Source organism: Octopus sinensis, linkage group LG18 (assembly GCF_006345805.1).
Source record: "Octopus sinensis linkage group LG18, ASM634580v1, whole genome shotgun sequence".
Lineage (NCBI taxonomy): Eukaryota > Metazoa > Mollusca > Cephalopoda > Octopoda > Octopodidae > Octopus > Octopus sinensis.
In genome coordinates this window covers 33,343,376-33,360,875 of record NC_043014.1, presented here as the reverse complement: position 1 = coordinate 33,360,875, position 17,500 = coordinate 33,343,376, and the positions used below count along the sequence as shown (strand labels likewise).

The window sequence follows — 17,500 nt, the reverse complement described above, 5'->3', positions numbered from 1 at the left end:
GCTGTCCCCTCATAATTGAATAAAACCATCAAACTTTAGCACTGTGAGTTATACCATCTCCTAAACAGGATGCCCCCACACTGTTCCTAATGCCCAACTCCTCCCATCTAGAGTAATGACCAGGTACTGCAATAGCTTAGGGGTTAAAGATCACACAGCTCTTTGATATTTTGTCGAAAAATCCTGAGGAATCTACATGGAATGAGGATAGAAGCACTTTGATCTTCTCCTGTCTCAGTTCCCAGATGAATCTACATCACGGCAAGAAAACTTGGAAAAGGGCTGAAATATTAAACTCCCTCCTTCTCCAAAAGTCAACCACATGAGAATGGCCATTGAAAAGATAATGGTACTGGCAGTGCTCCAGAATGGCCACAACCTTTGGGCTGAAACACATGAAAGAAAGAAAAGAATAAGATAATATGCATGTATATAAATCTACATACATATATGTGTATATAGGTTTGTGCGCATGTGTGCGTGTGCACACACGTGTAGATGCATGTGTGTGTGTGTGTATGAGTAAGTGTGTATGTGTATGTGTGGTGTGTGACGGAAGTTGACTCAGTAATGAATATAACAATAGCTTGTTAAAAGAACTGCCAAGCAAAGATGACATTTTATCTCAGGAGATGAATTGCAGTCTTTCCACAACAATTAGAATCATGACAACTGATATTATGTATTGACATTTGTCTTTGCAGACCACCAACGGAAAGACAACAAACATTGCATGATTGGTGGATGGTACATGTAGGTGTTACATACGCATGTATACGTGTGTGCCCACACACATGTGTATTTGCATGATTGTGTACAGGTGAATATATAAGAGAGAAAAAGAGTGAGATGGTATGACAAAAACTAGGAGGAGATAATTGCTTTCATAGCTGGATACTGACAATATATATATATAGGTGCAGGAGTGGCTGTGTGGTAAGTAGCTTGCTTACCAACAACATGGTTCCGGGTTCATTCCAACTGTGTGACACCTTAGGCAAGTGTCTTCTACTATAACCTCGGGCTAACCAAAGCCTTGTGAGTGGATTTGGTAGACGGAAACTGAAAGAAGCCCATCATATATATATATATATAAAATGTGAGTGTGTGTGTGTGTATATGTTTGTGTGTCTGTGTTTGTCCCCCCCAATGTCACTTGACAACTTGGTGGTGTGTTTACGTCCCCGTAACTTAGCGGTTTGGGAAAAGAGACCGAGGAAAAAAGTACTAGCCTTATTGCTGTTGTCTTTTTTTTTCCTTCTTCTTCTTCCAATCAGGACTCACGCCATTAGCCACAAAGAATAATCTCTAATTTGAGCCTACACTAAGCTACTAAGATTGTGTGGTAACTTGAAGATCCACCCACCACATGCGATAGACTGGCGGTTGCACAGACGCAAACCTATCTTTTATCTTTATCTTTTACTTGTTTCAGTCATTAGACTGTAGCCATGCTAGGGTACCCCCTTGACGAATTTTAGCTGAATGTATCAACCCCAGTACTTATTATTTTATTATTTCTTTTTTTTTTTGTAAAGTCTGGTACTTAATTCGTTGGTCTCTTTTGCCAAACTGCTAAGTTATGGCAATGTAAACACACCAATACCAGTTGTTAAGCAGTAGTAGGAAAAAACAAATACAGAAACACACACACGTGCGTGCACACTCACACACACACACATACGCACACACACATCTTCATATACATATACATTTATATATATATTTTTATATACAATGGGCTTCTTTAATTTCTTATTTCTTATTTTTTTATTGCCAACAAGGGGCTAAACATAGAGGGGACAAACAAGGACAAACAAAGGGAATAAGTCGATTACATCGATCCCAGTGCATAACTGGAACTTAATTTATTGACCCCAAAGTCGACCTTCGCGGAATTTGAACTCAGATGAAATACTGCTAAGCATTTCACTAACGTTTTCTGCCAGCTCACTGCTTTTCAGTTTCTGTCTACCAACTTCATTCACAAGGCTTTGGTCAGCCAGAGGCTATAGCAGAAGACACTTGCCCAATGTATCAAGCAGTGGGACTGAAATCAGAACCATGTGGTTGGGAAGCAATATGATCAAAGATATTATAGCGATGGCCACACCATTTTTCATTTCAAATATTGTATACTTAGGGCCACATTATCCAATGCCTTAAGATGGGTAGGTTGGAATTTTAGGGAGACTAGAATGTTATTTCTGCAAAGACATAAAAATCAGCATAGGTACTCCTTCATTGACTTGGGTGATGGTAGAGAAGACCGCCTCTTTGTGTAGTGAGTGTATGGTGTTGAATGAGTCAGTCTTCTCATGTCATGTATGTATGGTAATACTGTTAAATGTGACTCAGTTGTCATGTCACCACAGGAAAATGTGTTCAAGGTCTCTACTTAGAAGAAAACCTGCATTCGTCTGACTTCATCTACCCAAAGCTATGATTACACGGAGCTGTTTATCCAATACTTTTTTAATTATGGCTCCCCGCCACCAACACCAATACCAAACACACATATACATACATACACAGACTTGCAATCACACAAACATTCACATGCATATGTTTATACACATGTACATACATGCAGTCACAAGCATATAAACACCCACATGCATACAAACATACAAACATACAGACATGCACACAGACACACACACAGACATTTGCTCTCTTCTTACCAAATACTGGAACCTTATCTAATAACCAGGTTCCATATTAACTACTTCAATTACAAACATATATTGATTTCTGGTCACCAGCTGGAATTAAAATGATTGCTATGATAAGGAATCATGTGGAGAGGGCAGGATGGTGATCAAGTTAGAGGAAAGTTTATTATTCCACACAGACACACACATATATATATACATATACATGCACATGTATTTGTGTGTGTGTACATATATATATATATGTATGTATGTGTGTGTGTGTGTAAATATGTATATGTGTGTGTATATATATATATATGCGTGTGTGTCTGTGTCTGTCCCCACTCACTGCTCTACTCTCTCTCAATCATTCCTTTCTTCTCTAGCTCATCCACTCTGTCTTTCTGTCTTTAATGTTTGTATCTATACATCTATACATACTTACATACACACACATTATATATACTGTATCAATAATTTAGTCTAAGGTGACTATCTGGCAAAATGCTTAGTGGAATTTCATCTGTCTTTGCTTTTGGAGTTCAAATTCCACTGAAGTCAACTTTGTCTTTCACCCTTGCAGGATTGAAGAAATAAGTACCAGTTATGTACTGGGGTTGATGAAATCGACTAACCCCCACACCAAAATTTCAGGCCTTGTGCCTTTAGTAAAAAGGATGATTAATTTAGTCTCATAACTGCTGATTCATATCACCTAATGTTAAAGAACCTTCCAAGCATAGAAAGGTAAAATTAATATTCATCAGACATGGCTGAATGAAAGAGCATAGCTTGAGCTCTCTATTTTTTTATTTACTGGAGGTCTGAAAACCCCCATGTCCTTTTTAAAGAGTAATAGCAATGTAGAAAAAAATCTCAACTAAAGTCAGGGATGATAAAAAGAAATCAGTCAAAACAAGCAAGGTTGGCTCTTAAGCCCATTAAAGTTATGACTCCTAGAGTTGTGGTTTTAGTCATTTGTCCTAAATGTCAACATTCATACACACACACACACACACACACACATATACATACATACATATACATGCAAATGTATTTGTGTGTGTATATATATGTGTGTGTGTGTGTCTGTGTGTGTGTGTATTCATATATGCAGACATACACACACACACACACATATACAAACATATACACACATACATGCTCACATGTATATATGTGCGTGTATGTGTGTGTGTGTGTACTTGTGTGTGTACCGGCGTGTGTACCTGTGTGTGCATGATAAATTAATATTTCATTATACTTCACATTTAGTTGCTTTTCCTGTCATTGCTGAGATAATATGTTTTCAAGTCATTCACTCCATTGGTAAAATACACAGATGTCCTTGCACATATTTATATCAACACACTCACACACACACACACACACGCACACACACACACACACACACACGAGCACATGCACACACACATATGTGATAACGTCATTGACAGTGATGGAGTTGTTGATAGTGTATGCTGGAAGAGGAGGAAGAGAAGGAGTTCAAATTCTGCTGTGGCTAACTTTAAAGTCCCACTGTATAACCAGATATAGCTCTACGTTTCTGAAGTGTGAGCAGCATTATCTTTTTGTGAGCATAGAATATTTGTAGTTTACATCAGTTTTGCTTTGTTGTTGCATAATATATTATCAAAGATCTGAAATGGAATACATACTTGATAACTTCAGGTTCATTACACTGTTATATACAGCATGAAAGATTTTAGAAAAATTGTTCAAACTCTGGTTCAGATTGGACTTCTAGATGGAGAGGTAGTGAGCAAGATAGCAAATCTCACTCAGAAATTTGCTCTAGAGGAAACTGTACCTGGAAAGCCAGGCAATATTACCTAACTTTAACCCTTTCGTTACCAACCCGGCTGAAACCAGCTCTGGATCTGAATACAAATGTCTTGTTTTCATAAGTTTTGAATTAAAATCTTCCACCAAACCTTAGTCACAATTTATGTTCCTAACACTAATTTAATGATAACTAAGTTATTTTACTAAATTCTTTGTTATATTCAAAATTAATTGGAAGAAACACAGAGCATCTAAAAATAAATACAGTAATGAAAGGGTTAATATTGTTTTGATGATATACCACTGTCTGGCTATCATGTCTTATCTTAGGAAACATCTGATCAGGATATCCATCTCATGCTAGCAACAGCTCCACTGGGGCTTTCGGAATGTTGTGGCTGATAGTGTACAAGCAAGTGCTGCTGAGACTAACACATTTTCGAAAGAGGTTCCATTATGGTGACAACTACTAAGTGTCTATGCAAAATGTCTTTCTGCAGTTTGTTCCTGCAATCCCGGGTCAAGTGCAGACCAAAGTTGACATCTGGAATGGTGCCAGATGGACAGCGTAATTAGTGGAACATAAACTCACACATTCTAAAATGGGTGAGTGGAGAGTGTAAGCATTGATGGCCTGCAAATGATTCTGTACATTGTGGGGGGCAGTCTAAGTAGCCATTTCTGGAGGACTTTGGGGTTGGGGATTTTGAACAATCTCCATAGTTTGACTGTGCTACATCAACTGTTTGAGACAAATTCTACAAGTACAGAAGTGCCATAAATTGGGACCTATCTAAAATGCAAGCAGAATGATGGAACAACCCCGCTCATAGTCATACATTACTGATTTGTGAGATTGTGTACCTTGTAGGGTGAATCAAGCTATCATCTGAGTCTGTTAGGAAGGTTAATTCACCATCTTCCTTTGGAAAGAAAAACTACTAAGTCTTCCTCTGCCTGGTAGCTACGGTGAAAGATGTGTTATATGAGGGATATGATTAACCCTTTTGTTACCAACCCGGCTGAAACTGGCTCTGACTCTGAGTACAAATGTCTTGCTTTCAAAAGTTCTGAATTGAAATCTTCCACCAAACCTTAGTCACAGTTTATGTTCCTAACACAAGCTTAATGATAACTAAGTTATTTTTCTAAATTCTTTGTTATATTTAAAAGTAATTGAAAGAAACACAGAGCATCTCAAAATAAATACAGTAACAAAAGGGTTAAAAGGTTTGAAGACAGAGATTTTCCTCTCTGTTCAAGCCTTTATCATCTTTAAGTACCACATAAAGAGAAGGATAGCATTAGAGAGAAATATGCAACTATTTTATGTATTTTATAATAGGCGCATGTGAGTGCCAACTGACAAGACTAAATGGGCCTTTAGGTGGCAAGCTGGCAGAAACGTTAGCACACCGGGTGAAATGCTTAGTGGTATTTCGTCTGCCATTACGTTCTGAGTTCAAATTCTGCCGAGGCCAATTTTGCCTTTCATCCTTTCAGGGTCAATTAAATAAGTACCACTTACACACTGGGGTCGATGTAATCGACTTAATCCGTTTGTCTGTCCTTGTTTGTCCCCTCTGTGTGTAGCCCCTTGGGGGCATTAAAGAAATAAGACTAAATGGGCCTTCTCTATTTAGTGACTTTAAACAAGCAACGAAAACTGGAGGGAATACCTTTACCTTTGATGCATCAGCTTTGCATTGGATGCTTTGAATTACTGCAAATGATTTTCTCCTACTGGAGACCTTTTCTTTTTGATACTTTATTGTTACATATTGTTGTTGCTGTTGTTGTTGTTATTGTTATTATTATTATTATTATTCAGTAGTCTTATTTTTATCATGTGCTTTCACTGCACTACTGAGTGCAGCTCTGTGTGCCTTGGGTATATGCTGTGGTTTGCTGTGGTGCTCTTATTTTCACTGTATTGAAAATGTTTTACACAGGAAAGTGTTTTACATAGGTGCCTGGTAGTGCTATTTTCTGTATGTTATATATATTTGTTAGTCCTGGTGTTTTTTATTATGTATTTGTCTGAATGTTATTTTATCATACCTAATGTGCCCACGCACATATGGCGTAGTGGTTAAGAGTGCGGGCTACTAACCCCAAGATTCCGAGTTTGATTCCAGACAGTGACCTGAATAATAATAATAATAATAATAATAATAATAATAATAATAATAACAATATCGAAAAATACCTTAGGAATAGAACCCAGGTTTGAAATTTCCCCAAGACACCTGATGAAGGCTGGAGGGTATATCAGCCGAAACAACAAACAAGATGAGAACAAATATCCATCAATTGTAAATAATGTATATAATTCCTCATCTTTTAAATATAGAACTGTATAATAGGAATTGTTTCTGTTTTTAGGCTCCACATCCGAGTCACTTCTATTTCCAAATCTTCGTATTTTGAAAGTTTCTCCATTTCTTTTAGAGAAGCATTTCTTCTGTCGGTATCGATACATTGATTAGAAAGCATTTTTTTCTTGGTGATCTCTGACAACTATATCTGGCCTGTTGGCCTTAATATCTCTACCTGTGTGTATTGGCATGTCCTAGAGTATGGCTGCTTTCGTATTTTATGTGACCTCTTCTGGGTATGCCTCTACTATCTTTTTTCTATTGTTATTCCATAGTGTTGGCATAGCTTTCAGTGTATATTGGTCCCAGCTCTGTCATGTCTGTGAATATATTCCTTCTTGGCCGGGACTGGGCAGCCAGAGACAATATGATTTATTGTTTCTTCTTCATCACCACATATTCTGCAGTTACTTGTATTTCTTTTCACTACGGGTTTTCGGTGATTTCTGGTGGGAAGGCTTTGATCTTGTGCTGCAATTAAAAATCCCTCAGTTTCTGCTTTGAGTCCCGAGCTTCTCAGCCCTTGTTGGCATTTTGCTTTGTTAGTTCTTTTCTGTTTAGCTTAACCCAATATTTGCCATGTAGGGGGCTTTTCTTGCCATTGTTTCATCATGATATGTTGCTGTTCCAAATTTAGTTTGGATTTCAGTTGTTTTACAGCTTTTGTTGTTTCTTCTTTTTCTTCATAGTTGTTAGGTACTATGATTTCTTTTTTGTATTTGTAAGCTTCCTTAAAGACTGAAAACAGTTCTTTGTTTTGTTCATGTTTTGTGGTTATTTGTATTAGTTTTCTTTGCTTCTGAAGTAGGTATTTCTGTAGTCCTATGGTGGTTATGTTATAATAGTTTTCTAGCTGTATAAGGCCTCTACCACCTTTGATATATGTATATATAGCCTTTCTATCTCAGAATTTGGATGGTGCATCCTAAATCTTGTCATTATTTTTCTTGTTTTCCCATCTATTTTGATTAGTTCATTTAGAGTCCAGTTAAGAACATTGTAGCTGTAACTTATAACTGGTACAGCTAGAGTGTTGATACCTATTATGTTGTTTTTCGCATTGAGCTGTTTTCACAATTAATTTAACTCATCTACAGTATACCTTATCATATCAAGTTATCTTGTTTCAATAAACTGTTCAGTTGCAATTAAAAATTCCCATAAAATCCTGTCATTATCATTCATCACAACTGCCTCTGGCTTGTGTTCATATCACTTATCCCTCACGTTGTATTCACAAACTTGGCTAACATCCCAATACACTCTTTTAGTGAAAAAACAGTCATGCATGCACTTATACTCTTTTTGTGCTAGCTTACTGCGGTCACTTAGGAGATAATTAATACTTTTGTTTCTGTCTCCAGAGATTCTGCAGTTGCTCTGTGGCTAAGTTTTATCAATCTTCATCTTTATCAAATTCATTCTAATGTCTTTTTGCTGAGTGGCTATAATCAATTTGTTGTTGTTGTTGTTGTTGTTGTTGTTGTTGTTGTTGTTGTTGTTGTTGTTGTTGTTGTTGTTGTTATTATTATTATTATTATTATTATTATTATTATTATTATTATTTATTGTCTTTGCATAGCTTCTAATGCTGGAGATGTACTATAGTGCCTGCTGTTCACTACCGGTGAACTAAGGTAACATCCCTTATTTTTTGAGCACCATCCGGAGTATTCAAGCAGTTCCAAGCAGTGCTGTTTTCTTCAAGTGCTCCACCCTTATTGCATCCCCTATACATGCCATGTACTTCTCAAGATTTTTATCCACTGTTCTGACAATTATTAGTACTACTATCACCTTTTTCATCGATCACAACTGCTTAACCTCCCAAGCTAACCTGTCATATCTATCGACATTTCTTTCTTCCTTATTATTATCATTATTATTTTTATTATTATTATTATTATTATTATTATTATTATTATTATTATTATTATTATTATTATTATACAAATATTTCCTCTTTTACAGGGTGAAAGTTGCGGTACGTGTCCGCCCATTCAACCAACGGTAAGTAACTCCATGTCAACTGTTTCATGCTGTATTAAAAATAGTGACAGGCTATTACACTTGATCTATGACCATTAAAGTATGTCTATGCATTACTGTACCTAGCAATGTTATATGACTGAGTAAAAAGATATGGCATCAACTTTGTGATAGAAATGTTTGAAACAAGGACCACTGTCAAAGCACTTCTATCAAAACCACAAGTTCATAGGCCTTCTAGATAAAAGTTAGTCATTTTCTGTTATATTGGGGTGACCCTAGCAATAAACCTATTTCAAATAGTGTTGCTTGAAGAGCTGTCAAAATCCCAGGTTCATAGGAAATTTTCTAGTCAACATTGATCTAATACAAGTCCTTTTTTATTTTCAAATTTAAAAGAATTCATGGGGCTGCTGCTTATCTCCAGTTATTATAGCATTACACCTATTATAGTTAACTCTCCTCTCTTGTATCAAACTACAGTCTCCTGCAGGTTGCATTTTCTCCAAAGGAAATTGAACCTAGAAGTTTGAGATAGAATATCAGATGTCAGTTTCCTGATGCTGCAGCTGTTTGGAACAGTGACTTGTATCTGTCCTCTTGAGAGTTAAGTAATTTGGTCTTGGACACAATACGGTCACGGTAATAACAAAACAGAAACTACTGCACTTTTGGATGACTGTACAGGACCCATTCACTTACTCTGCCACTGGTGCTCTTCTATATACCTAATCATGGTACTTATTTACAGTTTGTGGCTCAGATAATGTAATTGTTTCGACCAAATGTGTTAGAATATTCAAAGTGTCTAGCTAGAACAGAAGAGGAGAAGCCTTTGCTGCAATAATTAAATAGTTAGAGGGATGCAATGGCAAGTCTGAAGACCATTATTTTCCCAGTCTTTTAAGTGGCCTTTCTTTTGGATGGGGTCTAGCTTGTTTTTGTGCATACAACTGTACTTTCCCATATATGGAAGCACAACTACATTGGGGGTCTTCAGCTTCATGGAGGGTGAGCAACTAATCAGAGCAACAGTATTTCTTGGCCATGAAAAGAAAAGCTAAACATCAAGTGGCTCTCTTAGTAATGTTAAGCACGTGAGGTGGCTGCCAGAAATATTATGAAGATTGCTAAACATCTGCAATATGAACTCTCACTTTTTTCTGTGTAGATGAAGAGTGTTTGCTTTTGGTGATGACTTACTGAACGAAGAACAAAATCAATCCTCTGTATTTGCATCAAATCAATCTAGAGTTGGTATAATTTTGTATGCCTTACCTAAGCAAAAGCAACAATAATGGTTACAATAACAACTACTACTACATGTAAATGAGGGAACCTCTTGTGCAGTTACTTATCCTTCTTGAAATAGCAGCCAAATGTCCCTTAAATCATGCCTTCTGTCAAAAAAAGGGAGGTCGCATTCTTCTATGTGATTCTAGATAGCACTATGTCTGAGCAATGCTTCAAATTGAACCTTTCATTTGGTTGAAAAAATTATTCTGTCAAACTGTAAGACTCTACTTTCCCAAAAATCACTTCCTTTTTTTTTTAAGTAATATGTTCTTTAATAAACTTATAATTACTAAAGCAAAATTTGTCACAACCCCACTATTTGACGAAAGCATGGTTGTGTGATCAAGAGTGGATACAGATATAATTGTGTGGTTTAGAAGTTTGCTTCACAACCATATGGTTTCAGGTTCAATCCTCCTACATAGTAACTTGAAATGCATTGTTTTGGGTTTTTTTTTATCAAAGCTTCATGTCAATTAAAGCTTTATGAATGAGTAGCTTAAAAATCACCCTCCATGCAGACTTCTAAGCTAGCTCCTGTGGAGAGCTAATTGGGTCTGCAGCCCAAAACTAGGTGGAACAATAATAATAAAGCATTTATTGGTGCCCTGCTAATATGATATTACTTTAAATTAAGTTTAAATGAAAAACTTGTTAGTTGACAAATTTCGGGAGTTCTTTTGAAATTTGAATTTTCAACTGTTAGCATATAACAAATCCTCGTCCAGACCTGATCCCAATGTTGAATGTTCAAGGACCAAATGAAGGGCAGATTTTTAATTCTGGTATTATCCTGATTCCAAAAAGGTATAATATGCCTATGTGGAGCAAACATAGACTGAGATATAGAGGTCCCAGATGGATGGACAAACAGAATTTTGTGTTTATTATTATAGAAATTTGGTCAAAAGGAGTTGTATGGAATCTCTTTTGTAGAATCCTTTCTGTTTTGTGGGAGGTGGACAATTTGTTGCCTAGTTACCCTTTAGCATTTAAACCGAACATATCTAACCCCCAAATATTTTATCTGGCTTATGTTGAAAGTGGCCAGATCTGGCCTCTCACACCAACTCTACAATGTCATTCTAAAAATAAAGAATCACATCAGGGAAGTTTTGATTCTACAAGATAATACATGATTAATCCTAAACACTGTGAATAAGCATTACTTTTGACAGAATAATTTGAATACTGAAGGGTTAAACATCACCAACTAGTCCTTGAGTGCTTTAGTGGAGTCCAATCAACCACGAGCATCCAAGCAAAGGCTCAGGTCTCCTCTCACTAGTTTCAGAATTAATGAAAAAGGTAATTTCCAACTTCTGTCCCTCTTCTGGTTAAGCCATATTAAAAACATTTGTCATTTGACTGAGGCCATGCTGGAGCACTACCTTTAGTCGAGTAAATTGACCTAAGGACTTATTCTTTGTAAGCCTAGTACTTATTCTATCAGTCTCTTTTGCTGAACTGCTAAGTTACGTGGACGTAAACACACCACCATCGGTTGTCAAGCGATGCTGGGGGTGACAGACACACAAACACATACACACATACATACATGCATACATATATATATATATATATATATATATATATATATATAAATATACGACGGGCTTCTTTCAGTTTCCATCTACCAAATCCACTCACAAGGCTTTTGTCAGCCCGAGGCTATAGTAGAAGACACTTGCCCAAGGTGCCACGCAGTAGGGCTGAACCCGGAACCATGCGGTTCGCAAGCAAACTACCTACCACACAGCCACTCCTACACCTACAATTAAATAGTAATCTTTGAATTTTCATTTCCACCTTATTCTTGCAGGGAGCTGGACCGTCAAGCAAAACTCGTCATTAAAATGGATGGACAACAAACATCTATAATTAATCCAGACAACACAGGTGTGAATATATTTTGTTTTCTTTAATATTAGTTTGTTTTTGACTCAGCAAAACACCTTTTATTTTTTTATTTTTCACTTGTTTCAGTCATTGGATTGTAGCCAAGCTGGGGCACTGCCTTGGAAGTTTTTTTTTCTTTTTTGGTCAAACAGATTGATACCAGTACTTATTTTTTAAGCCTGTACTTACTTTATTAGCTCCTTTTTATTGAACCACTAAGTTATGGGGACATAAAAAAAAATCCAACACTGGTTGACAAGTGATGAGGGGAACACACATAAAGACTCACATACATAGATATATACATGCATACATACATGCACACACACACACACATGCACACACACACACATACACACACACACACACACAACTGGCTTTTTTCAGTTTCCGTCTACTAAATCCACTCAGATTTTTTATTAGCTCAGGGCTATAATACAAAACACTTACTTATGGAACCATGTGGCTAGGAAACAAATTTCTTACCACACAGCCACACCTAACTATAATTTGTGAAAAAAAATACATCATCATCATCATTATCACCATCACCATCACTTAAATACCCCCAAAAATCTTTTTAGGAACTCCTGGGGTTATATGGACCATGATTGAGTCCACTTTTCTAAGCTTCCACGGGTCACATGGAAGTTGTTGAGGAAGATTTTCTGTAGATGGATGCCCTTCCCGTTGCAAACTCTCACTTGTTTCCAAGTCAGGTAACATTTCCCCATGACAAGACATGTTTTCATGGAAGATTGGAAACAAACAACACAGCTCTCCTGATGGTAACACTTGTTTGCAACTATCATGCAATGTCAAGGCTAGAAGATAATAACATACACACATGCATTTGTATAAATTCTATATATATTCATTTACGATGGGTTTCTTTCAGTTTCCACCCTTAAAATCCTCACACAAGGCTTGAAACTATAGAGAAAGACATCTGTCCATGTTACCACACATTGGGACTGAACATAAACCCATGTGGTTGGGCAGTAAAATTCTTATCACAAAGCTACACCTCCATATATATGTATATATATATATATATATATATATATATATAGAGAGAGAGAGAGAGAGAGAGAGAGATACTTTTTTACTCTTTTACTTGTTTCAGTCATTTGACTGTGTCCACGCTGGAGCACCGCCTTTAGTCAAGCAAATCGACCCCAGGACTTATTCTTTGTAAGCCTAGTACTTATTCTATCGGTCTCTTTTGCTGAACCACTAAGTTACGGGGGACATAAACACACCAGCATCGGTTGTCAAGCAATGTTGGTTGGACAAATACAGACACAACATATACACACATATACATATATATGACAGGCTTCTTTCAGTTTCCGTCTACCAAATCCACTCACAAGGCTTTGGTCAGCCCTAGGCTATAGTAGAAGACACTTGCCCAATGTTCCACGCAGTGGGACTGAACCCAGAACCATGTGGTTTGTAAGCAAGCTACTTACCACACAACCACTCATATATATGTATGTATGTATGTATGTATGTATGTATGTATGTGTATGTATGTATGTATGTATGCATGTATGCATTATGTAAATTTCCCTATACTTATTTGTATATAGCCATACTGTAAAGGTATTTTTATTAATATATCTCAACCAGAAACCTTTATGTAAATTTTAATCCACCATCAAGTCAATTCCTTTACCTAAGTAATAATTTGTTTCTTGTCTTTATATTCTGAGTTCACATTCAGCAATTAAAAGGCTAATAAAGAAATTAAGAACATATACTTATGTTGTAGATAAAATACATCCCACTCCAAAACAAAATTTTAACCAATTAAAATTACACCCAAATTTTTGCCAAGAGAAGTAGAGGAAACAACTCTGATTTTCAAATTTATTAAAAATTGAATGAAGGAAAGAGGGGATAGTAAGTTTGATTTTTGGTATGATGACAACTCCAGTCATGTTTTGGTGTTATGAGATCTCCTTAGAATGATTATGAAAATAAATATGAATATATAATAGACTTTCTCATTCCCTCAAAATCTGAGGTCCTGTGCATATATTAGTTATTATTAGATGTGTGTGTGTGTGTGTGTGTGTGTGTGTGTGTGTGTGTGTGTGTGTGTGTGTGTGTGTGTCTGTGTCTGTGTCTGTTTGGATCAGTTGTGATATTTATAATGTAGAACCAACTATAGTCCTTACTCTCTATTCATGTATGGTTTCCTGTCTATCATTTTCAGGTGAAACACCCAAATGTGTAAGTAAATCTTTTTTAATTTCTAATATTTAAAAAAAAATTGTTTTGGTTTTTATTTAAAGAAGATAAGGTAGAAAAAAGAATATAAAACTAGGCAATCTTTTCTTTACAAGTCAACAATGGAAACTATGATACATTGTCATTCAAAATGCTAGAAATTGAGGCCAAATCTTCCCCAAATCACACATTACCATTTTAAAATGGAAGGATGCATTGAATTATGTAGAATTAGGTAGAATTTTTTCTAAATAAAAGACAGGTAAGATAGTTGCTGCTACATTGCCTTTGATCATAGTCCTGCTCTTTTATGTTTGACCTGGGGCTAAACAATCATTATCATCATCATTTAACATCTGTTGTCCATGCTGGCATAGGTTGGATAGTTTAATCAGAGCTGGCAAGCTGGGGAGCTATACCTGACTCCTTCTGATTTGGCATGGTTTCTACAGCTGGTTGCCCTTCCTAATGCCAACCACTTTACAGAGTGTGCTAGATGCTTTTATGTGGCACTACATGGGCACTTTTATGTGACACTGCACCCATGCAGTACCACTGTAAAATACGATGCAATTTTGGAGCCTTTACATCTGTGCTTCTCAACAGGGGTCCATATGTCTCTTGGGGGCCCATATGAGATTTTGTTGGTAAAATTTATGTACAATTAATTGGTTTTCTTTCTACAATACAAAAAAAATTTGAACAGTTTTTTAATACACTTCCTAATAATAGTCAATTATTAAAATATAAAAGGATTTTTTAAACATCAAATGGTTATGAGGGTTTATCCAAGTAAAATAGGAACCAAAGGAGTCTATTGGTAAAAAAATGATTGAGAAACACTTCATGGTCTGTTAGAAATAATAACTACATTTTCTCTAAATCACACCTTAATAAAATCACACATCTTAAAAAGGAAGGCAACATTGAATAGTGCTTTTCTAGACACATTTATATAAATATATGATGAATAAACAAAAAAAAGGTCATAATTTGAACACTTTTCATCATAGATCTGCTGACTATCAATTGACCTTGGGCTAAACAATGTCAATAATAATAATAGCTATAACTATTTGCATGGAACTCTCCATGGGTGTTGTGTGGCATATATGTAATTATGATAAGACAGTATTTGAACAACCTGATCAGAGACAATGATGGCTTGGTAGAGTCAGCAAGTGAAGGTGGGGAAAAGATCAATGGTGTCTGGAGTGTCTCTGCATCAAACAAGTATTCATGCTGGGAATTAAAATTGTTGCCGTAGAGAGTTGAGAGTTATTGCTGATTCAGTTTCTGCACCAACAGCATCAGTATAGGATATTAGCCTAAGATTCAAGAAGAGTTGTGAGTGTTGAAGTCACTGAAAATGATAACATTGGAGAGGGGTGCAATAAGGCAGATGTCCTTGATACAAGAAAAAGTATGGTCGAATAGTTTTAGGTGGTTGGTGGAGTTTTGGGAAGATGTAGAGCAGTGTTTCCCAACCTATTTTTCCTCAAGACCGCACTATAACTTTTCAGAAAAATGTAAGCCCTATTGTTGGTTGGAAAAAAACATTTTTTTTTTAAAATTTTATCACAATTATTTAATACAAAATAATCTTTTATTAAGTACTGAGTACAAAAAGAAATGTACAATAATGACTAAGAAAAGAAAAATTTTCACAGTCCCATGTCCCACTAAAATAGAAAAAGGAAAAACATTTTGGTCCTATGCCCCACCACAATTTTTGCCAGCCTCATTGATGGGGCATATTCTCCATGTTGATGAATGTATTTAGGAGTGTGAGTAAGATAGATCCCAAGCCAAAGTAACACGAAGTCATTATAGGTGATATCCAGGTGAGAGGAATGTGTGATGGGGATAGTGGTATCTACATAGGTGCATACACCACCTTTCAAGGTGAAATTTAAATAAAGTGTTTAATCTAGACCAGTGGCTCTCAAACATTCTTTACCTATGGTCCCCTTTGATTACTATTCTGTTCTAGTAAACCCCTATAGCCATTCAATGTTTAAAAACTAATTTTATAGTTACTTCTTTCAAAATTCCTATTTTATTTTCCATACATTTACTTTTGTAGGTTGAACTATGTAAAAGATTTGAGAAAGAAATTTAGCATAGAACCTTAATATACTACTGTGGATCCTCAATTTACTCTTTTGCTCACATAGACCCCAAAGAATCGTTTAAGGAACCCCTGGGGTTATATGGACCACAATTGAGAACCGCTGATCTAGACAAAAGAGATGCACTACTGTAATCTCTCGCCATATCGCAATTCACCTCTCACGCACTCAGTACATCACAGATTTTTCTGACTAATATATGTAAATTTATATTGTGGACTCCTCAGTATATTGTGGGTTTCTGCAGCCGATAGATATTTATATTAGTTTAGATTTTAATTATTTCTATGGGAGATTTTGGAACGTAACACTTGTGATAGTCAAAGGATCACTGTATGGATAACAAAGGAGAGATTTGTGTCTCAGAGAGGAATAGGATGTATAGTTTATGTGTGAATGGATTATGGGGGAAGTTTAAAGTGGATCAGAGTCCAGGGATATTAGACAAGAGAAGAGAAAATTATTAATTTTTGGATATATTGGAAAGGATAGTGAGTTTCAGGTACACCATGTGATTAAAATAACAACAACCCATTGTCGAGAGCCTGATCTAAATGCTTTTAACAGTAAGTTCTGCTAAAGGCATACATGGTCCAGGAGGTGGTATTGAACCAGGTAGTGTGATCCATCTGCCAACTGTAAGACATTTTATTCCACTGTCCTACCAATTCTACAACTCCATACTCCTAAAAACAACAACATTGCTAATAAAAATAATGGTTTCGAATTTTGGCACAAGGCCAGTAATTTCAGGGTTGGGGTGAGTCAATTACATCAACTCCAGTGCTCAATTGATACTTATCTTATTAACCCTGAAAGGATGAAAGACAAAGTCAACCTTGGTGGAATTTCAACTTAGAATGTAAAGAGACAAAATGCTGCTAAGCATTTTGCCTGGCATATTAATAGCCCTACCAGTTCATTGCCTTAATGCTAATAGAAACAATGATGCTAACAGCATAATGTTTAAATCTATAGCAAAATATTTCCAAATATTTCCAAATATTTCCATCCCCTTTCAACTATGTACAACTTCATTAAAGTATAGTGTTGAAAGAAGATTAATAGCAAGTGGCTTGTGTGTCAATCTGCCATTTCCAAATCC

At 36.2% G+C, this 17,500-nt stretch overlaps 1 protein-coding gene across 1 annotated transcript in view; it reads left to right on the top strand.

The window, feature by feature from the left end:
- The window catches only part of LOC115221444 (kinesin-like protein KIF28P), a 113,241-nt gene that overhangs the window by 9,946 nt on the left and 85,795 nt on the right, over nt 1-17,500 (top strand). Inside the window, exons 2-4 of the mRNA XM_029791627.2 lie at nt 8,813-8,851; nt 11,949-12,025; nt 14,250-14,266. Coding sequence (XP_029647487.1) covers nt 8,813-8,851; nt 11,949-12,025; nt 14,250-14,266 — 133 coding nt within the window. The remainder of the gene's footprint in view (nt 1-8,812; nt 8,852-11,948; nt 12,026-14,249; nt 14,267-17,500) is intronic.